The 24,021-nt window shown below is 43.2% G+C and overlaps 1 protein-coding gene across 3 annotated transcripts in view; it reads right to left on the reverse strand.

The window, feature by feature from the left end:
• The window catches only part of Svopl (SV2 related protein homolog (rat)-like), a 63,271-nt gene that overhangs the window by 18,450 nt on the left and 20,800 nt on the right, over positions 1 to 24,021 (reverse strand). For 2 of the 3 annotated variants that reach the window (NM_177200.4, XM_011241386.3), the window contains exons 8-14: positions 20,806 to 20,931; positions 19,361 to 19,489; positions 17,490 to 17,563; positions 14,832 to 15,043; positions 12,569 to 12,680; positions 10,103 to 10,184; positions 9,051 to 9,140 (exon numbers count right to left, since the gene is read on the reverse strand). In NM_177200.4, the coding sequence (NP_796174.2) occupies positions 9,051 to 9,140; positions 10,103 to 10,184; positions 12,569 to 12,680; positions 14,832 to 15,043; positions 17,490 to 17,563; positions 19,361 to 19,489; positions 20,806 to 20,931 (825 nt within the window). Of the gene's footprint in view, positions 1 to 9,050; positions 9,141 to 10,102; positions 10,185 to 12,568; positions 12,681 to 14,831; positions 15,044 to 17,489; positions 17,564 to 18,965; positions 19,047 to 19,360; positions 19,490 to 20,805; positions 20,932 to 24,021 lie in introns of those variants that run through there. The other variant, XM_017321644.2, reaches the window with a different exon arrangement.

Here is a 24,021-nt window from a genome sequence, read left to right on the forward strand (position 1 = left end):
ATTATTCTTTTTAAAAAAATCAGGGTAACTGGGCAGTGGTGGCACATACCTTTATTCCCAGCAGTTGTTAGAGGCAGGCAGATCTCTGAGTTTGAGGCCAGCCTAGTCTACAGAGTAAGTTCCAGGACAGTCGGGACTTTTATAAAACTGTATCTTGAAAAAAAAATAACAAAAATAAATAGATACATACATGTAGCCTCCCTCAGCCTTGAAGCAGGCTGATCCAGACTTTGATCGTGCTGCCACTAAGAAGTAGATTATCTAAGGCAGAGCCTTCTGACCTTGATGGCTCTATTTGCTTTCTCTCGAAGTCTAAGTCTCTTTCAGCCCCAGCCTGCCACCCAGGCGTACCGGGTTCATGCAGGCCGTGGGCCGGCTTACAACACATACATACAAACACACACGCACATAAAAATCAGGGCACAAATAACTGACTTTATGATGCAATTCAAGAATTTAGAAAAGCAACAATCCAGTAGACAGCAATGAACAGTAAAACTCAGAGCAGAAATTGAATGAAATAGAAATGAAGAAAACAATGCAAAGAATCAGCAAATCTAAGAACTGCTTCTTTGAAAACATAAACAAGATTGACAGACCCTTGGCCAACTAAACAAAAGAAAGAGATGACTCAAAATAGCATAATCAGAAATGTACCAGGAAACTTTACAACACACACACACAATATTATAAGGGGATAGTTTTAAGTTGTAAAATCTAAACAAAATTGATGAATTTATAAATCATCCAAATCCCCAAAGTTAAATAAAACCAACAAAAACGACCATAACAAATAAGGAGATTGAAACAGTAAAAAAAAAAAAAAAAAAAAAAAAGCTTTCCAGCTTTAAAAAAAAAATGCCCAGGGCCACGTGGATTTACAGCAAAATTCTACTAGACTTTTAAAGATGTATAGCATATTCCTTTTAAATTATTTGAGATGGTGGGGAGAGGACTTCCAAATTCCTTCTATAGATTCAGTATTTCCTCATTACCAAAAGCAGGTAAAGACACAACAAAAAGGGCAAACTAGAGTCCAATAACCCTCAGTGACCATCCATGTTGAAATCCTCAAATACAGGCACATATCAAAAAAGACCATATGCCATGATCAAGTTGGCTTTACCACAGAGATGCAAGGTTGGCTCAACATTCATAAGTCATTAAGCATAATAAGTCATATAAATGGACTTAAAGACAAAAGTCATTTATCTCAATACGGTCAGAAAAGGCCTTTGACAAAATCCAACATGCCCTCATGATAAAAGTCCTAGAGAGAGCAGGACTGGAGGGAACATGCCTCAACATGATAAACATGATATATGACAACTCCATAGACAATACCATCCTTTTAAATGGAAAAACTTAAAGCAACCCCATTAAATTCAGGAATGAGACAAGGCTGTCAACTATCCACATGCCTTTTCCATACGTGCTTGACACACTAGCTAAGCAATAAGGAGAAAGACACCAAAGAGTTACAAACAGGAAAAACCAAATTACCCCTACTTGCAGATGATATATTATATATAACATCCCCAAAATTCCACCAGAAAACTATTAATGATCAGTAATTATTGCACAGTTGTAGGGCCCAAAGTCAAAACCCAGGAGCCTTTCTATATGTCAGCAACAAACATGCTGAGAAAAAGGGTTATGGGCACACTCTCCTTCACAATAACCAGTTGTTTTTTAATCTAGGAATAAGTCTAAAGAGGTGGACAATCACATAATAAAACTTTCAATTTCTGGAGAAAGAGATTGAGAAAGACCCTAAACAATGCAAAGACCTCTCATGTTCATGGATCAGTAGAACCGATACTATAAAATTGATCATTTTACCAAAAGCAATTTATAGATTGAGTGCAATCTCAATCAAAACCCACATAAACAGGGGGGGTGGGGAAAGAATACTAAAATATATTTGGAACCACAAATGACCCCAGATATCCAAAGCAATCCTCAGCAAAAAAGATGAATGTCTGCGGGTTATCATCCCAGAGGTCAGGCTATATTCCAGAGCTGTAATAATAAAACAGCTTGGTACTGGTACAAAAGCAGACAATGGAGATCAGTGGAACAAAACAGGAGAGCCAAACATAAGCGTGTAAGCAGAACCACCTGATACTTGACAAAAGTGCCCCAAAAATGCAGCGGAGAAAAGAGCATCCTAAGCAAATGGTGCTGGGGAAGTGTGATGTGCATATGAAGAAGAATAAAAGTGAACCCACATCTATCCATTCCCAATGGACCAAAGACCCCAAGGCAATGCCCGAAATACTGAAACTGCTAGAAGAAAACTCGGACCGTGCAAGACAGGTGTGGGAAAGGACATCCTGGATAGGACTCCATTTGCTTCAGGAATTAATAGCGACAATGGACATATAGACCACATAAAAGGCAATGGGCATATAGACCACATAAAAGACAATGGACATATAGACCACATAAAAGCGTCTGTACAGCAGAGAAAACACATGAAGAGGAAGTGTATGTGTGTGTGTGTAATATATATATATTACAAAAAATGAGTCAAAAAAAAACAAGTGATGGGCTGAAGAGGTGGCTCAGCAATTAAGAGTACTTGCCGTTCTTCTGGAAGATCCAGGTGGTCCTCAGCACCTCATCAAATGACTCAACCATCCCCAGTTTCAGGGGATCCATAGCCTCTGGCCTCTGTGGATACATGTGTGCACATACCCACATGCACACACACACACATAATTAAAAATAATAAAAGTAGAATTTTTAAAAGAAATAACCCAGTGTGAAAATGGGCTACAGCTCTGAACAGAAGTTCTCAAAAGAATAAATAAATGGCTAAGAAATATTTCAGAAGGTGTTCAACGTCCTTAGCAATTAGGGAAATGCAAATTAGAACTAGTTTGAGTTCGTATCAGAATGTTATCAGAATGGCTAAGATCAATAAGACAGCTAACGACAAATGTTAGTGAGAATATCGGGAAAAGAAACCTTTATTTACTGTTAGTGGAATTGCAAATCGGCATAAACTCTGAATATCAATGTGGAGAATTCTCAAAAACCTAAGAACAGATCTACCACATGGCCCAGCTGTACCACTCCTTGGCATAAGTGCCAACACCCTACTCCACAGATACATATGTTCAACAGGAAAACAGGAACAATCTAATGTCCTTCTGTTGCTGATTAAATAATGAAAATATAGGAGATAATACACAGCAAAATACTATTCAAACCATAAAAAAAAAAAAAGCATGAAACGTGTAGGCAAACAGATAGAACTCAAAAACATGAAGTCAGGCATTAATCCCAGCGCTCATGGGGTGGAGGCTAGTGGCTCTCTGAGTTCAAGGGTCAGCCTGGTCTATACAGGGAGTTCTCGGACAGCCAGGGGTTACATGGAGAGACCCTGCCTCAAGAAAAGAGAGGTATACTGAGCCAAGTAGCCCAGACCTGAAACAAACACTTCATGTTCTCTCTTATTTGTGAGTCTTAGCTCTGGGTTTTTAGATCTGAGTATGTAGCCAGGAGTCACCACAGAAACTAGGAAAGTTAGAGAGGGACCATGGGGACTTAACTGCAAAGGAGGAAGGAAGCCAGTGTAGACAGGGAGGGGGGAAGAAGGATAAAAACACACTAAGAGCATGAAAGAAAAGCCATAGGAAAATATAGTGGTTTATGTTTATATATACATACATAAAATATATTGGTTTATGTCTACATAGACAGACAGACAGAAAATATATTGGTTTATGTTTACATAGACAGACAGACAGACAGACAGACATACGTGTGTGTGTGTGTATAAAGAGAGGGGGAGGGAAGAAGGGAAAGAGAAAGGGGCAGTTATGACACTTGGGGTGATACCATGGACTATCTAATTAAAGCCCCAATACAAAGTATGGCAATCTGCCTTTGGAGTTGTTGGCCAGAAGAATCAGAGAGACTCCCAACAATAGAGGTTCTTATTGCTGTTGCCTTTGGCTGCTTCCCCAAAGTTGAAGGTAATAGCTATCGCTGAAGACAACACACACATTGGACACAGACTTGGAGGAATTGAGACGGAACTGACCTGGAAGCCTCTTCCCAGAGGACGAGTTCTCGTGTCTAATGATGCTATGCAAGCTGCCAAGAGAGAGGAGCAATCGCCAGCCCTACCTAGTGATAACATATAACTCCTACAACCACCAGCAACATGGCAAGCTATTCCCAATGGTGCAATGGTGGTACTGACATCTTAAGTGTAACCAACAACTGTCTAACAGGGCCCAAGGCTTGCTCAGCAGGAGAGAATTCAAGCCTGGTACTGCAAACCTAGTCAACCTGTAGCTAGGGGAGTCTCCCTAAAGGAGAGCCTGCTACCATTTTCCTGAACTAATATATTTGCTGTTTTCTAACTATTTACAGCCACAAATAAGTGTTGCTCTCATCCCTCATCAAAGAACCTTCGTTTTGCATCAGAAAGAGACGCTATAAAAATTCCCAACTGATCAAAAAGCAAAGAGCAGCTGACCATGGGGTGCCCAGCTGCAGTCAATGTAATACAATTAGCCTACACCTAAGGCTCAGAAACATCACAGAAGATGAAGCAGGAAGACTGTAAGACCCAGAAGACAGGAAAGTCTGCTACACGATAGTGTCTTCTGTACAATAGGGAGCTTTACCATGAAATCTCAACAATACAAACATGCCAGTGTGGATGAAGGACGCCTCACAAGGGCTCCGCTCCTAGATGAAAAGCTTCAGGCAAGTGAGAGCTAATGAGACAGGGGCACGCAGTCTTCTCTAGGTACAAGTCTACTGATACGGTATCCAACTCTTAGCTGGCAGCCCAAAGCACATACATATACAAGCAACATTAAATGGACTCGGTAGGCTGCGTGTGTGTGTGTGTGTGTGTGTGTGTGTGTGTGTGTGTGTGTGTGTGTGTAAAATAATAATTATGCAATCACAAACTTGAGAAGGAGTGAGGGGTGGACATGGGAGAAGTTGGAGAAAAAGACAGGGTGGAAATTATGTAACTACAGAACTCATGTGTAAAATTCCCAAATTAATACATAAAAACCTAGAAGATACAATAACATGATATAACTAATATGGTATAATAAGAGAATAACAATTTTATTTCATAAAACAAAGACTATTAGTGAGCTACATAAATACTGCTACAAAATTTTTTTTCTATGATGGGGCAGGGGCGGGGGGGGATTTATACTCCAGAAACCATTTCTTAAATTAGTCACTGAAAGAGGATTCAAGGTGAAGAGACCTCCTTCCTCTTAACAAAGGCTCCATTTGTTTGCCATGCCCCATTCTCTGAGTGAACTTTCCCACTGGCAGTCCTTTGTGCTGAGTTGTGTGCGTGCACGTGTGTGTGTGTGTGTGTGTGTGTGTGTGTGTGTGTGTGTGTGTGAGGCATACACTTGTGCCTTCATTTATTTGCATAATGGTCTCATCTTCATAAGATTGTCTTGTTTATGTTTGGCCACAAGAGGGCAGTCTTCGTTGCTTTGACACGCTACTTTCCCTAGCTGTTCCACACATCAGGCTGTGCTACCAGGACTTAACCACCCATCCATAGAAGGTCTCAGTATATCATACATCGCTGAAACACGGGACTCCTAATGCCATTGACCCTGTAGGTCTATATGCCCCTCCAAAGTCCCTATGTTGAAATCCTAATCTCAGATACGAGCATGTTCTTTTTGGAAGTGGGTCCTTTGGGAGGTGCTTGCAACCTTATAAAGCAGGCCACACGAGGCGTTTTCATGGATGCAGATACAATGAGAAGGTGGCCATCAGCCAGCAAGGCAGAAAGGGCCCTCACAAAATCCAACTCTACAGACATCTAATCCTGTGCTTCCCGTCCCTAGAGCTGTCAGAAAGTTCTGTTATTTATAAGCTACTCAGTCTGATTGTTTTGTTTTGTTTTCTGAAACAGGGTCTCACCTAGCCCTGGCTCTAAACTTACTAGGTAGGTGAGGGTGGCCTTGAACTTCTGATCCTCCTTCCTCTACCTCCCAAAGTGCTGGGATTGCAGGGGCTGGAACCCAGGGTTACTTGCATGCTAGGTAGACACTCTTCCAACTGAGCCACACCCCTAGCTCCTCCGTCTATGATAAGTTGCTATAAGAGCATGAGCTAAGATACTTGGCTAGGATTAAGGCACCTGATTCCCAGATGCTTCCCAGAAAAAAGGAGAATAGTCCTTGGTCTAGCTCCATGGAAGCTTTGTGCAGGTCCCTTCTGCACTGTAGCAAGCCTTTACTTTATAGTAAAATTCTCCTTTGTTTGCTTGGAATATGTGAACCTGGATTTTATTATTTTATTGCAGTCAATTTCTTAACAACTAGATACGTCAAAACATTCACTTTTGTTTTTGTTTTTGTTTGTTTTTGGTTTTGTTTTTTGAGACAGGGTTTCTTGGTGTAGCGCTGGCTATCCTGGAACTCACTCTTTATGTAAACCAGGCTGGCCTCGAGCTCAGAAATTCACCTGTCTCTGCCTCCAAGTGCTGGTATTAAAGGCATGTGCTTCCACTGCCCAGCAAAAAATTTGCTTTTAAAAATGCATTTGACTTAAAAATTTATATATTTAGGCTTTAGATTATGTAAACATATTACTAACTGATGTATATGGCTTTTACTTTTAAAATATATTTTGTGTGTGTATGCATATGGGGGGAGGGTGCTATATGTGCGCAGTACCTGAGATGTCCAAAAGAGGACATCAGGTATCACAGACCTGTGGTTATAGACAGATGTCAGCCACCCGACATGGATGTTGGGTGTTCGAACTGAACGTCAGTCCTCTGGAAGAACAGCAAACATTCTAAGCACTAAGCTATCTCTTCAGGCCTGGAAAGTTTATGCTTGAACTTATTGAATCACCTGTTGTAGAAACTAAAAGAGGAAAGAATCTTGTGAGAGGAAAGCCAGCTCCTAGCCCCACTCTCCCAGTGGATGGCGCAGCCGTCCTCAGAAAGGCACACAGAGCAGCCGACTCAGACTTGGCCGTGGGTACTTAAAGTGCAGGTAGCGGGTCTCCATCTCTACCATCTGCATCTCTGGGTAGAGCCCCGGAATATTTATGTCATAACGCTACCCTAGCACTTAAGACTGACAGCTACCACCAAGGAAAGCCTGAAGCAGCTCACTCCATGAGAAACCTTGGCAATACCTTAGGAGTGGACACGAAGCGTCCCAGACTTGAATTCTCCACATTCAAACTGGTTAAGGAAGTGAAGTACATAGTGGCTGATTGCACTAGATGGGATTTAAAGTGCCTTTGTTTCTCTTATTTTCACATTCCCTCTTCCCCTCATTCCCTCCCCTACCACAGTTCCTTAAAGGCAATAATAATAACAACAACAATAATAATGTAAAGCCAACTTGTTAAAGCTAGTTCCAATATCCAAACACTGCATCATGCATCTTGTTGGTGCTCGGTAATGAAGCAAATTAAACTCTTCCCCATGAAGATAGACTCCAGAGGCAGCAAAGGATGCTTCTATAGATTGAAATACATCTGAGCTTTCAACACACAGGAAAAAAGAAGGAGGAGCCTTCTTCCTGCTTTGCCGAGCGAGTGGCCTCTCTTGCAGAGCTGACACTGATACCTGTGTGGTCCTTGAAGAAGGTGTCCTCAGCGAGAAAGGTGCTGTTCCCGTGGCCTGCATGCTTTAGATATCATCTTGCCTAGAGTACTAAACATTTGCAGCCATTGTGTACCTTAACAAGAAGGAACTCATCTGTGGTCACAAAAATATTTTGTTCATGAGAAGTATGTATCTGAGGAGCACTTTGGCCTTGATTATTGTCATTATTATATAATGTCTCTCAAATGCTATGTCATATATGTCCCTAACTGCTTTGATTTAAGTAGTCTCATCCTCCAGATTAACATATGCAAATACGCTATTATTCACCCCTGCTTTAGAATGTGGAAGGCATAGGAAGAATGAGCTACAGCCGCCCAGAGTCAGGAGCCCACTTCATGCCCAGGAAGCCAAGCAGAGCAGAACCCCCCAGGCCTCAGGCCTCAGCCCACGTTGTGATCTTTTCTGACCCTTGCCAAGGCCCCTGGAATCAATGTGGCCTGATACATAAACAGTGCCAGATCCCTGGGGAGAACGCTACTGGTGACTGAGAACCCAGAGTCTCCATCCCCACTGGAAACTGGGAGAGAAAGCTGGCCTCAGGCAGGCTGCTCACAAGGAGACTGGGTGCCCCACCCACCCATCCCTCCATCCCCCAACTGGTAGGCTGTTCTCTGCTACATGTGAAATAGGCTGGAAGGATTTTCAAAAGCAACAATGAAAGACTTAAGACAGGAAACTCTTTCAGGGGAGTTTAAAAACTTTGTAGACACAAAAATTCCCTCTATTGAAATATAAGAAACATCTTATGATATGGCTTGATGGTTAAGAGCACTGACTGTTCTTCTAGAGGTCCTGAGTTCAATTCCCAGCAACCACATGATAGCTCACAACCATCTGTAATGGGATCCAATAACCTTTTCTGGTGTGTCTGAAAACAGTTACAGTATACTCATTTGTACAAAATAAATATTCTTTAAAAAAACGACAACAACAAAGATAGGATTTTATCCCAGCCTGTGCCAGACTTTTGCCCAGCCCCACCTCCCGGTGTCAAGGCTCTGCCTTCCTGATCTACCCCCAGTATTTTCTTGCTTTTCTTTTTTTTAATTATTTATTTATTATATGTAAGTACACTGTAGCTGTCTTCAGAAGAGGGCACCAGATCTTGTTACAAATGGTTGTGAGCCACCATGTGGTTGCTGGGATTTGAACTCAGGACCTCTGGAAGAGCAGTCAGTGCTCTTAACCGCTGAGCCATCTCTCCAGCCCCCTTTTCTTGCTTTTCAATAGTCCATCCTGGCTGACAAGTTCCACAAGAGATAGAACTCACAATTAGAGCCCATAGATAATTAAGCATTCATGCCCCAAATAAAGCAGAAATCCTTGCTATGCCCTTACTCTGAGAACACTAGGGTCTCTTTCCCCACCCCACTGAGGTTCAGTCTCCTTGCACACCCTTCTTGGGTACCTGGGATATAAATGGAGCTACCATTGCTCCAATGCGACACAGGGAGCCGCTGGTTCCCATCCCTATAGCACGCATCGGGGTTGGGTAGACCTGCAGAGAAAAGGAATAGAAAACACCCATTGGTGACTGGTCGTCCCAGGATTCTCTCCTTTCCTTCCCTCTCTAGACCAGGTTTCTTTATTTGTAGCATACTGGTTGGATTTTGGGGCAGAAGATGCGCTTTGTCTTTGGGATACAGTTTTGAACTTTTTTTAAAAAGTTACATTTATTTATTCCCGGTGTGTGCATGGATATGCATGCATTTATGGTGCATGTAGAGGTCAGAGGAAAGCTCGAAGGAGTCAGAGCTGTCCTTCTATCATGTCAATCTAAGAGATTGAACTCAGACTGTCATGTTTGGCAGCAAGTGCCTTTTCCCAGTGAGCCATCTCCCAGCCCGTGGTGATTAATTTTTATTGTCAACATATTTGGATGCAGAGCTGCTTAAATTAATAAAGAACAGAGCACTGGGCATGCCCCAATCAGTTGTTTAATCCACTAATGAACTCAAAATTTAGATAGACTAGAATTTTGGAAGCCTCGTTAGAAGATGTGGGCACTGGCGTGTGCTTTTGAGGATGTATCATAGCTCACATCCCTTCTTGTTACTCCTCTGGCTTCCTGGCTGCTATGAGGTAACCAGCTTTTCTCTCCCACACCCTTTGACAATGGTGTCTCTGTTACAGACCAAAGGGTAAAACAGACTGCCATGAGCCAGGACAACTGGAACTGAGCTAAAAGAGATCTTCCCTCCCTAAAATTATTTCAGGCATTTGTCATAGTGACAAGTTTGACTAACATCCTGATTTTACAAGAAAGGAAAGAGCTCTTGTCTTTGAGAGACTGGATTTCAGTAGACTGAACAAGAGAGGGGAAGCCCATATCAAACTCTCTGATATCATTCTCAGAATGTTTTAAGAAACTTGTCGAATGGTTAACAGCAGGCAGAGATGCACAGATTGAAAGCTCGCTGGGCGTGTCCTGTATAGCCACAGTCATTTCCCCATGCTCACCTCAGCAGTGTAAATGTAGATGGTGTTGAAGTTTGCTGCCACCAGGGCCCTCAGCATGAAGAGGAAGCCAATGAGGCCTGCACTGAAGAGGAAACAGAGGAGTTATAGGAACCAACACAGAGGAACTTCCAAGATGGTCTCACAAAGCTCTGAGCCTTGGCAGGATGCTGTCCTCAAATGGCCTGACTGGGACATCCTAAGCCAGTTTCCTCACAATGCATTCACCAAATCATGATGCTTAGGCCTGAGGCTCCCTGATGAGCGCATGCCTTGGGAATGGTACTTATTGGTATAATTGCTTTGCCTGCATGTGCATATATATAAACATATGTTCATTACATGTATGCCTGGAAGGTCAGAACAGGGCATCAGATCCCCTGGAACTGGAATTCAGGTGGTTGGGAAACATTCTGTAGGTGCTCACAACTGAACCTGGGTCCTCTACAGGAGCAGCAAATGCTCTTATCTGCTAAGCCGTCTCTCCAGCCCCCTCTTATTTCTTCTTTAAATCAGTAGATCGCCTAGTCCCTTGTAAGCTGTAAATGCTCTGTGGTATTGTCTAGAGAGCAATGACATGCAGAAAACAAGAGATTGTGTGGTGCCCAGACACAACAAATGCATCCACAACGCAAGTCCTGCATCTAGGGCCCATTGTGGAAGAGGGGTCAGAAAGACTGCAGGGAGTTTTCTCTAAGAAAATATATCCTAGAAATGTCAGAGAGGCTGTACCCATAAAGTCTCATCGCCATGGCTACCTGAACAAGACCTGAATACCAATGATACCAATGGACATGCTAACATGGAAGAAAGCTCTCAGGGCCTCAATTCTAGACAAAGAACTATAAGCAACTGGGAATACTAAGAGCAGGAGCAATGGTTGTCCCCAAGGAAACCTCCTCCCACATTGGTTATCCAACAGCAATGGTCATCCCTGTGACCACAAACATACAAGTAATAGTATATGGACTGAGCAGGATGTATTTATGTATTTATGTATTTAGTGTGTGTGTGTGTGTGTGTGTGTGTGTGTGTGTGTGTGTGTGTGTGTGTATGTGTGTGTGTGTGTGTGTGTAACAATGAAAAAAAATTTAATGCCATAAAAGAGAGCATGGAGTACATGGGAGAGATTTGAGGAAGTAAAGTAAAGGGGATAATGATGTAATAATAACTTCAAAAAATAAAGAAAAATCTCAAAAAAAGACCCAATTCACAAATCTAAAAGAGAGAGCAATGGCAGACTGTCTCAGTCAGGGTTTCTATTGCTATGATGAAACACCATGGCCAAAAGCAACATGAGGAAGGAATAGTTTATTTGGCCTACACTTCCACACAGTAGTCCATCATTGAAGGGAGTCAGGACAGGAACTCAAGCAGGGCAGAAACCCGAAGGCAGGAGCTGATACACAAGAGGCCATGAAGGGGTGCTGCTCACTGGCTTGCTCCCCTGACTTGCTCAACCTGCTTTCTTATAGAACCCAAGACCTCCAGCCCAGGGGTGGCTCCAAACACAACAGGAGAGGCCTTCCCCTATCAATCACTAATTAAGAGAATTTACTGCAGGGGCTAGAGAGATGGCTCAGCAGTTAAGAGCACCAATTGCTCTTCCAGTAGACCTGAATTCAAGTGTCAGCACCCACATGGTGGCTCCTAAGCAGCTGTAGCTCCAGCTCTTAGGGATCCAATGCCCTCCCACAGACAAATATTCGGGCAAAATACCAATGCACATTAAAATAAAAAGATATAAATCATAAATAAATATGAAGAGAGAGAGAGAGAGGAAGGAAGGAAGGAAAGAAGGAAGGAAGGAAGGAAGGAAGGAAGGAAGGAAGGAAGGAAGGAAGGGCCCTACAGTGAGATGTTGTGGAAGCATTTTCTCAGTTGAGGTTCCCTTCTTTCAGACACCTTTTGCTTGTGTCATAGTGACATGTAGGCAGCCAGAACCCAAACGCTACACAGATATAGTTTGCTTCCACTGCCTGGAATGAAACTTTTTAAAATTTCAATCTATGGTTGGTTGGCCTATGGTATAGAACTTACAGATCAATAGTCAACCCCATATTATTGCTCAGGGTTGCAGATTTGGGGTGATGCTTGCTATCTGAGGCAAGTACTCTGCACCTGAACTAGGTTTCCAGCTCTCAGATATATGTTGTCTGTGTCACTGGACTAGTTCCCGTTGGTCCAGATAATTTGGTAGGGCTATTCTCCAGTTCTCTAAGAAGCTTTGCATAAAGAACCTAAATAAACTTGTGGATAAAGTGAACATCTCAGTACTGCACAGCATCCCATGAGAGCTGAAGGAGATGGGGCATAGAGGAGGGAGGGCCTTTTAGTCTGACAGACAGCCTGTTCTCTACTCTCCCTTGTGAGGTGACACGTTCCAGACTCCACTGATCACCAGGAGTCAGGAAGTCACGTTGGATGGCTTTCACTCCCCTTGTGTAGAAGCAACGGAAGAGCAAATACCTTGAAGTGCAGATATTGAGGAGAAGGAAAAACAGCGCCGTGCATCCCATGGTGATCGACAGGCTCAGCCGTCTGCCCAGGAAATTGATGCCCAGGATGTTTAAAGGGTTCACTAGAAAGCAAACAGCAAACACAAGTGGTGACACCTTGGAGCAAACGTGGCCTACATAGACACCCACAGGGACCCCCTCCTGTCATTTCATAAGGAAGCAGCTACCATCCTAAACACAGGCACACTGTCATGGAATCTGTGACGTACGTCTCCAGTGTACTTTTCCTTGTGGGTCCATGAGTAACAAATACTGGTATACATAAAGGTGTGTTTTTCTTTTCTTTTCTTTTCCTTTTTTTTTTTCTTTTTTCCATACAAGGTATAGTCATGACTGTCCCAGAAATCATATAAACCAGGTTGGCCTCAAACTCATCGACCTCTGCCTCCCAAGCGCTTGGACTAAAAGTATATGTCACCACACCTAGCTTTATTTTATTTTACTTCTTTTTTTATTTTACTTTTTTGCTTACTCTACCATAATCGTCTTTTGTAAATTACCATTTACAAATGCCATGAACTAAATGCCATGAACCGTTGTCCATCGAACTCAAGTCTCCACTGATTTTCTGTTTTTGAGACGGGCTTTCACTGTGTTGGCTTGTGCCACAACACTTGGCTCCAGGTTCTAAAATTTTTTGAGACAGGGTCTCATATCAAACTCTGCCAAGGATGACCTTGAATTTCTGGTCCTATTGTATCCAGTCCCCAAGCAATGGGATTACAGACACACACCACTACACCTAGTTCATGGGGGTTTTGTACATGTAGGTAGGCAAGCACTCAAGCAAGTCTTCACCCCTCATCAAGGAAACTTCTCTGCAACTACTGAAAACCACGACCAATCAAATACATATGCATGTGTAATTTAAATGAATTTTTCATCTAAACTGACAATACTCCCTCAAGAGCCGAAGACTATCTAACAAAACCCATGACCAGGCATGATCTCTTTGGAGTTGTTGGGTAGGAACCTACAAACAAAACAAAACAAAACAAAACAACCACCACAAAACTATCAAATCATACAAAACAGATCAGATTGTACAAAAGTAGGATCATACAAAATATTATAGGATATATTGTTGTTCTTGGCTGCTTCCCAGAGGTGGAAGGTAAGTCCCTCTTGCTGAAGACACCATGCACTTCAGACACAGATTCCAGACAACCTGAACTGAATCTGACCTGAAATCCTCCTTCCTGAGGACTAGTTTTGTGGCACCAGAAGGCACCACGCAAGCTTCCAAAGGAGGGAAGCAGCCAACCGTCCTATGATGCCTATGAACACCACAATGACCAGCCAGGTGCGATGACCTCAATAGTGCATGCACACCTTGGCACTAACCAGAAGCTGTCATCTCATTGGATGTAAGGACCACTCAACAGGAGGGAAATCGCTCCTGGAACTGGGAACCGACCCCAGCTCTCCAGGAATGGTGGTGAAGTCATGGATCTTCATGGAGAGAAGACCCTACAAGCGCCATTTCACTGAGCCAGCATAATCGCTAATGACGCTATAAATATTTATTCTTATACCCACAGATAAGCATAGTCTTCACCCCTCATCAAGGAAACTTCTCTGCAACTGCTGAAAACCACAACCAATCAAACTCCAGAGTTGTGGAGCCTAGTCCCATCTTCAAAACACTCCTGCATGTAAAGTTCAGGGAACATTGTGGAAGAGGGACAGAAAGATTGTAAGAGCTGGGGGGAGAGGGGAGGAGAGAAAGTTTGCTGTAAATAAATAAATAAACAAACCAAACCAAACCAAAAACAGAGGCTATGAATTTGAGAGTGGAGTTCATGAGAAGGAAAGGGATTCATATTATGATCTCAAAAACTGGACTTTTTTGTATGAGACCAGGTCTCACTACTTATAAAGCCCTGACTAGCCTGGAACTCACTATGTAGATCAGGCTGGCCTAGAACTCACATAAGTCTTCTGGCCTCTACCTCCTGAGCATTGGGATTAAAGGTATATGCCACCACTCTAGACGAAAAATGTATCCTGGAATTGATAAAGTAGAATACTTCAAAGCTTTGCTCTTTTAGGCCCTCCTCCCCACAACAATCCAAACCCAGGATGTAGCAGTATGATCTGAAGACCTGAGGAGCTCTGCTAGGCGGGAGCCCGGCCAGGGAGGTCACACTTCTCTTAGTCCCTGAGCTGCAGGAACCCTGCCTGAAACAGGGCAGGTACATGGGCAATCTTACAAGCGATTTCCCCGAGGGTGCTGATGATCATGGTCCTGTAGTCAGAGGGTGCAAATATGTGGCAATAGCAGGGACTCAGACCCTCCCCTGAGTCCCCTGTGGTCTCCACCACCTCCGGTTCTGACTCCGACTTTGAACCGCAGACCAGATCCCGCTCGAGCAACTCAGCGCTGGCCAGGATGACCCCATAATAGGCAAAAGAAATTCCCAGCCTGGAAGTATGAAAAGGATATCATTAGCAAAAGCCTGAGGAACAAAAAGAACCATGGCAGACAGGGATAAGAAGGGAGATGGTCTATGTAGAAGGCACATAGAAACAGAACTAACAGCCTATACTATACACCATCCACAGCATCTGAAAACGTCTTTGGAGGAACATGTGTATGCATTTCTGTTGGACATAAAGTTTGAACTACAACTACCAATACCTACCATGCATGTGGTTTTTAACACTAACCCCTAGACAGGACTCCAAATCATCTGTTCCCATTTGGACAGCAGGTAGCTGTGCGTAGAATGTTCCAGCTACTTCGCAAACTTGCAAACCCTTGGTACAGGCAGTCTCTTTAAAGATCTATTTTTATTTTATGTGTTTTGCCTGCATGCTTGTATGTGCACCATGTGCATGCTGTGCCCTTGGAGGCCAGGAGGGGGCGTTAGATCTCCTAGAGCTGGAGTTAAATGGCTGTGAGTCACCATGTGGGGGCTAGGAACTGAACTGGGGTCCTCTGCAAGAGCAACCAGTGTACTTAACTGGTGAGCCATCTCTCCAGTCCAGTGGTCTTTTTCAATATAGCTGTTCTTATCCATTATCAAGTTCAAGAAAACTTGTAGGGTTTTAATTTGTATTTTCTTGGTGACTTTAAGGTTGAGCATGTCTTGACATGGGCTTCAGATTCTCAACTTGGGTGATATACCTAGTCAAGCATTTTGTCTATTTCGAAACTCAGTTGTTGGGGCTGGAGAGATGGCTAGTGGCTAAGATAGCTTGCTGCCCTTCCTATGGAAACAAACTTGAGTTTCCAGCACCCATGTTGGATGGCTCACTCCCACATGTTTCCAGGAGATGTGACATCCTCTTCCAACCACACACAGATGAAGTACAGAGAAATACACACATACACATAAATTTAAAAAAGAAAAATCTTAAACTTGATCACCTATCTTAACTTGTTGAAAGACAATTACATATATATGTATACATACACACACACATATATATATATAATTTGTATTTTATATGCTTATTATATACTGTATTATATACACGTATATATCTAAAAATGTTATATATATTTCAAATTTCTTCTCTTAGTTAACAGCTTGCCATTTGGGTTTCTCATGATATTATGTGGCACAGAGACACTACATTTTTGTTTATTTGAGACAGAGTCTTGTGTATTCTAGGCTGACTTCAAACTAGTAGCAGAAGATGACCTTGAACCTTGGTCCCCCTGTCTCACTTTCCAATTGCTGACATTACAGGACCACCAAGCCCAACTCCAGAGGTGCTAATTTGATGTAGTAAAAGCCATCAGTCTTTCCTGTGTATTAAGTGTCTTTTAAGTCCTACTTGGAATCCTTTGCTTACTCAAGGTTAAGGCTGCACAGTAGAGAGGACCTCCAAAGGCTGTACCACCGTCATCCGTGAGCTCAAAGGGTCAGTCTCTGTTGTAGGATAGACAGAGAGCCCAGACTGCAGAAGACCAGGAGGTGAGCACAGACAGACGTGGGAAGAGCTGGGAATACTGTAGAATATTAAGGTTTCCTCTCTATTTTTACAGTTTTATCATTTTGAGGGTGGGGTGGGGTAGGGTAGGGTAGGTAGTATTAGAAAGACAAGACATTGAGGGAGAAGCTATTTGATCTTCTGTGTGCATTTCCCCAGTGCCCCTGAAAATGGATTTATAGTAGTCCTCTTATCCATAGACCATAGAGGGTTCATTCTAAGACCTTCAGTGAACACTACTGATCACACCATGATGCCTTACATGAAAGTTCCTATACAGACTAACAAAACAATCTGCAATCTGCCGTAATAAAAATTCTATGTACATGTGGTCTCTTTGTTGAAGAAGCCAAAACAAGTATGATCTTTGGACTCTGGTTAACTATGGAAACAGAGCTCATGAGAGACAAAGTAAAAGAAAGAAAGAAAGAAAGAAAGAAAGAAAGAAAGAAAGAAAGAAAGAAAGAAAGAAAGAAAGAAAGAAAGAAAGGAAGGAAGGAAGGAAGGAAGGAAGGAAGGAAGGAAGGGGAAAAGAAAAGAAAAGAAAAGAAAAGAAAAGAAAAGAAAAGAAAAGAAAAGAAAAGAAAAGAAAAGAAAAGAAAGGAAAAAAGGTATATTTGTGGGATTACTCTACTTGAGGGAGTATCCTCCAAATACCTGTTTGGGTTTTTGTTTGTTTCTTTGGTTGGTTGTTTAGTTGGTTGTTTGGTTGGTTGGCTGGTGGGTTGGGTTTGGTTAGTTTTGGTGTTTCAAGACAGAGTTGCTCTGTGTTGCCCTGTCTGTCCAGGAATTCACTATGTAGCCAGGCTGACCCTGGACTCACAGATCCTCCTGCCTCTGCCTCCTGAGTGCTGCGATTAAAGGCGTGCATCACCATGCTTAGCATACCTGTTTATTTATCTTTTGCCTTGCAGTAATTATGTTCTTACCATATGATCCAGATCTGTAATGTGGTCCGAAGGTATTTAGAATCTAGTAGATCTGCAAATCTTCCTCTTTTCTCCTGGGAAAATGCACAGGAGGGTCAGACCACACACACGGAGAGCTAAGGACATAGTTCTCTGATTTATTGATCAGACAGAGAGAGAGTTACACTGGAGTATGGTACGGTGAGATCATCCCTGTGTGGCTCAGTTAGGAGGCCCTTTCCCCACCAAACCCAAAAGACTGATGTGTTAAAAACCAGGCCTAGGGTCTGGAGGACAACTCCTTGGTTCAGAGCACTGTGCAAAGGACCAGTTGGATCCCAGTACCCACAAGGCAGCTCAGAACCATTTCTTACTCCATCTCTATGGTCTCCAAAACCCTCTTTTGGCCTCTGGGAGGTACTGACTGCATGTGGAGTGTAGCTATACATGCAGGCAAAACACCTAAACACACAAAATAATATTTTTTTTAAAGAAAAACAAACAAACCTGGCCCTGCCTAGTGGATCTGGTCACTGAGAATTAACTTGATAATGCGTGCTCTGCTTAGCTGACAGATTAATCTACAGAAGAATTGAGAACTAGAGGGCATTTGGAAACTGATGAAAACTTTCAGAGGTAGGGCCCATTTGTCCCTAGCCCTTTTGATCACTATTCACTTCTCAGCTACCACAATGTGGGCAGCTCTGCTCTGACATATCCTTCTGTCAGGATGCTGTGCCGTCACAGGCTGAGAAGCAATGATGCCTGCTGGGTACTGGCTGTGACCTCTGAGGCTGAGTCAAACGTGACCTTTCTCTTCATGAGGATGTCAAGGTCTCAGTTACTGTTCTGCTGATGTAACAAACATCATGACCAGGAGACTTACAGAAGGAAGCTTTTAACTGTTCTTATGGTTTCAGAGGGTCAGAACTCCATGACTGACATCCATGTAAGTGCAGGGATTTATTCCAGCATGGCCCCTCCCTAGTGCTAGCCTCCTCTGAGCCTTCAAGATGAAGTTGCCAAGAAGGGAGGCAGTATTTTAATTTCTTTAAAAAAGGGGAAGGGGTGACTAGAAAGATGGCTCAGACACTGAGAGTGATTACTGCTTTTCCAGAGGGCTGGAGTTTGGTTCCCAGCACCATGTTGGATGGTTTACAACTACCTTAATTCCAGCTCCAGGAGATCCAATATCATCTTCTGGCCTCTACTAGCATCTGCACAGTTCACATGTTCACACACACACACACCCATTTAAAACACAGAAGAGGGGCTCTCAAGATGCTCAGCAGGTAAAGGCGCTTGCTTGCTACCAAGCATGATGACCTGAGTTCAATTTTCAAAACACACAACGTAGAAAAGCGCTGACAGCCACAAATTGTTCTCTGGCCTTCACATGCATGCTGTGGCGTGTACATCTGCACCCATACCCACAAACATACACACAAATGAATAGACATTATAAAAATAGTCCAAGTAATAAAACTTACGCAGGAACAGAGTATGTGATCATGTCCTAGTATGCAGCAAGATGGTTGAGAAGTTTTTGAAGAAAACTTTTAGGCTTTATGGAAATACCTTCTCAAAATGAGACAAAGCCAATGTAAGAAAATAAAATAAAAAATAAAAAAAATTTATATTATAAGCCGTGAATACAAATGACATATTAGCTCTGCAAGGTAAGAGGCAACATTTGTGTTTTATCAATAGAAAGATTAAATCAGGTAATTAATCAGAATTACAGGGTAGTATGGCAGAGGAGAGGTAAACTGAGTCACATCTCTAATCTGCTAGGCCATCCCTTTGCCTCCAGGAGCCAGACTAGAGAGCATGGGTCCCCTTCTGTCTAGAGTACTGGACAATGAGTGGAGGACGACCCAGATGTGACTCACCAGGATGGGCTCCACCAGCTGTCCCTCTGGCATGACTGAGCGGTTCATCTTGGCAATGCTCTCTAGGGTGTTCAGTGCAGCCTGGGTGTTCCCAGTGGAGACGTTGAAGCGAGCAGATTCAGGGATAAACTGGGCACAGATGACAAGGAGCGTCAGAGCTACAGGTTCCATCGACTGTAAAAGGTGCCTTACTCAGTCCTGGCAGGTCCCACCCCCATGGGATGGTCGGCAAGCTTAAAGGCACACAGTATATCAAGCGCTTTCTGATGAGTTTGCGCTGACTCAGAAATCTGCCTCTAGGGAGAGAGATCTAGAGAACAAGATACACTGGACTAAAGCCAAAGGACTAACTTTAGATATCTGAATACAATATAGATTTGTATTTATTTTTTTTTTTACAGATATGTCAATTATATAATGGGAGGTATTAGATTCTGAGCTTGAGAGCAACTCACATACAACAAATTCCAGGCTGCACTTGAACCTAGAGACTTCAGAACACCCAATGTTGGGATGTAGTTGGCTGAGAGAGCCATGAAGTCTTAGTCTACAACCACAGAGACCAGGGTCTTCCCACGGGAAGCAACAAGCCTGATAGCCACTGGCCCCAAAACACCTGAGGGGTCTAGATGTGAATCTTGGGGATGGTGAGTACACACTGGGAATTAACCCCAAGGCTTCCTGCAAGCGAGGTAAGCGTTATACCCCTGAGCCACACCCCAAGCCTCCTGGATCAGGGAGGGGTGAGGGGTGATTCTGAGCAACAGATCTGAGGAGACTGAGCCTCTGAGCCTGTACAGGGGAGAGAAGGGAGAGTGGCCCTGAGACCAGCCATTGGAATGTGTGGGTGGCGGAGGTCATGATATTGCTTAGTGTGGAAGAGGAAAGGCTTGGAAGGTTATCAACTCTTAAAAGGGGGGCGGGAGAAGTGTCCCCGTGGAGACCACCTAGGGGCCTTCTCTTCCTCAATCCTCTCTTTCTGCTCCCTTCTTCTTTTCTCTCTCCTCTCCTCCCCTCCTTTTCTCTTCCTTTTCTTTCTTATGTATCCCAGGATGGCTTCAAATGACTATGTAGTTGAGGATGACTTGAACTTCTGAGCTACCTGCCCCATCTCCTGAGTACTAAGATTACAGCAAGCACGCATTACCATACCCAGTTTACACTGTGCAAATGAACAAACCCAGGGCAGCTTCAAGGATGCTAGACAAGCACTCAACCAACTGAGGTACACACATTCCCCATAACTGAAGTTACTACAGCCCCAAGGGATCGGTTACACTCTCATGCACATACCCACATACAGACACGCACGGTCACATACGTAATTAAAAATGAAAGTAAGTCTGGTTTTAAAGGAGGCTAACATTAAAAAAAATACGTTTGTGGAGAAAAGAGGTCTGTGGTCCAGCAGAAAGGTAACATAGAGGCAATTTCAAAAGCATCACCTTGAAGGCCATGATGAGGATGATGCCAGGGATGGAGGCGATGCGGATGAGCCAACGCCACCCAATGGTGGGGATGACCACAGAGGCCATGCTGATGATGAGCAGGGAGCCAGCAAGCCAGAAAACCTGGGGAGAAAGACGGGAAACATGACTGTTCCTTCGGTCCCATCTCTCTGACATTTCCCCTTGTGTGGAGCCTTGGAGCGGATCCTTCTGCCTAGTTTGTGAGCAAGGTGGGAGTTCTAAGGGGAGACAATCCTGGAAGTCCTACTTCCAGGATGGCTCCTCTGATCTGAGGAGTTGATAAGTCACTCTGCTCCATGGCTCAGTTTGTTTTTCTATAAACTGTTGGCTGTACGTTAGTTCCAGAAAACCGTCACTAACGTTTAAAACAAACAAACAAAACCATCTAATACTCTGGAGGTTCCAACACTGATTTGTTTTCTGGCACAGATAATGCAGTCCCCACATCATGAGGAAGCACAAGGGCGGGGGTGGGGTGGGGAACGAGCTCTGCTCCCAGCTCCCTGCAGGCATTTGCTTTCTCAGGATGGGACTTAATTTATTTACTCTGTCTGCCTCCCACGCTCCTTTAGACACATCCAACAAGGAAGTATGCTGTTCCTTTTTCCAAAAACAGTCCATAGACTATGTAATGCTGTATACTTCGTTTTTGTTTTATGTTTACAAATTTGATAGCAAGTACTGTGGGCCCTGCTGGCCAAGAGTTATTAGCAGAAGCACCCCCATTAGCCTGAGCACTCCCACCCATTTAAGATGAAAAAAGATAGTGCTCACCCCATCTCACAGAGATAGAAAGAAGGGAGCATTTTAGAAGACCCTTTAGGGGGCCAGTTGATGGGTGGCTTTTAAAAATATTTACTTTTGTGTATATATGTGTTTTACCTGCATGTGTTTGTGTACCATATCTTGTGATCAGGGAGGCCAGTAGGCATCAGGTTCCCTAGAACTGGAGTCACAGATGGTTGTAAGCTGTCACGTGAGCTGGGAATTCTGTTTCCTAGAAGACGATCAGTGCTCTTAACCACTGAGCCATCTCTCCAGCCCCAAGGGAGGATTATTTTATAAACGATAATTTCACCAAAAATGGATTATTTCAGATAGTGTTAGGGCTATAAAGAAAAAAGAATAACGTATGGAGAATGACTTGGGTGACAAGGGACAACTTTTCTGAAATAGATATAGCTGCTGTATAAGAGTGAGTGATAGCTGATGTGGCATTGGGGTGGATCTCGGTAGTAACAGCGGAAAAGACTTTTTAATGCATTTGGCACACATTTCTGAAGGTGAAGGTGATAAGGTTGGTTGACTAACACTTGGATGATGGGTCCATGAATTGGGGATGAGCCAGCAGAGTCCAGAAATTAAGTAGGGAGAGGGAATTAAGTAGAGTAAGTCCATTGTGGCTCCTACATTTAAGCTCCAACGGCAGAAGGTGAGCTGCTTGCTTTGACCTGGAATAGAAACATGAATATCGCAGGTCTTGAGGGAAATTGAAGAGGGGAGTGCTAAGAAAGTTGCATGTGGCAGTTTGAAGAAAATGTCCCCATTGGTCCATAGGGAGTGGTACTATTCGGAGGTGTGGCACTGTTGGAGTAGGTATGGCTTTGTTGGAGGAGGTGTGTCACTAGAAGATGGGCTTTGAGGTCTCAGAAGCTCAGGCAAGTCTTCCTTCCTGCTCCTGCTGATTTAGCTGTAGATCTCTCAGCTCCTTTTCCAGCACCATGTCTGCCTGCAAGCTGAATGCTCCCCCCAACCCATGACAATAATGGACTGAATCTCTGAAACTGTAAGTCAGCCCCAATTAGCTCTTTTCCTTTATAAGAGGTGCCATGGTGATGGTGTCTTTTCACAGCAGTAAAACCCTAACTAAAACAGAAGTTGGTACCAAGGACTGAAGTTTTGTTGTGATAGGTTAGTTAGACCATGCTTTTGTTGGGAAGAATGTGGACTTTGGGAAAGCCATGGAATGTTTTCAGTGGGGCTCAATGGGCCATCCTAGTAGGAACATGGAAGACAGAGGTGCTGAGGGTGACAGATTGTTGAGGCCTGGTTCAAGAGGTTTCAGAGGAGAAGAATGTCAGTATGTAGCCTAGAGACTGTTCTTCTGATGTCTTGCTGAAGAATGTGGCTGCTTTCTGCCCTTGTCTGAAAAATCTGTCTGCAGCTAAGTTAAAGAGTTTCTGGATTGATTGTGTTGGCAAAGGAAATCTCAAGACAGCCTAATATCAATTTTGTTGTGTGGTTATCAATAATAAGAAGAAACAAGCTGAGCAAGGAAAATACAAAATGTACAGTTTGAGGAGAAAATGGGTACCAGGAAGTGGAATGGAGCTAAATCCTATATTCAAGGAGATGAACAGATTAAAGAAAAGTCTGATATTAAATGAAGTAAAGGGAGAAGAGACTTCAGGGCAAGATCTTACCCAGCTAAGCTTCCAACTTGTGAAAAGGAATTGAAGAACAGTTTAGGTTCTGGCATGGTGGAACACATCTTTAATCCTAGCACTCAGAAGACAGAGGCTGGCAGATCTCTAAGTTTGAGGCCAAACTGGTCTATAGAGTTCCAGGACAGCCAAATTTAGGCAGCAAAGGAAGCCATCAAAAGCATAAAGCTGGTGAAGCCCCAATTAAGTGGGGCTTATAACGGTTATAAGCCTTATAAGGGTTGCTGTGATCATGGTGTCTCGTCACAGCAATAAAATCCTGACATTGCATTTCAGGACTCGTTAAGATATTCTAGTGATTCGCAGGTAAATAGCTACCAGCTCTCAATTCAGGGAAGTATTCTTGTTTTTAATAAATATTTTTGGGGACAGTAAGAAGAAAACATATTATATATGTTTAGCTGTCCATCCCTTTCTGCAGAATTCACATCCATGAATTCTACATCCATGGTTTTAGCCAATTGCATATGGAGGGTATTCAAAAACAAAACAAGTCTGTGCTAGACAACTGGATGCTTACGAAACATTGATTAGATAACTCATATGTAAATGATTGAAAGTATACAGTATCTGGGGGGGTATGTAAAACATGACACCAATTTCTATAAGGAACTTGAGCCTCCACAGATTTTCTTATCCTCCAGGATCCAAGAACCAATCTACCATGGATACAAAGGGATGTCTATATACAGGCAGCCACTGAGTTGACTATATGACCTAAGGAGACATAGACAAGATGGGAGCATTG

The sequence above is a fragment of the Mus musculus genome, chromosome 6 (assembly GCF_000001635.26).
Source record: "Mus musculus strain C57BL/6J chromosome 6, GRCm38.p6 C57BL/6J".
Taxonomy (NCBI): Eukaryota; Metazoa; Chordata; class Mammalia; order Rodentia; family Muridae; genus Mus; species Mus musculus.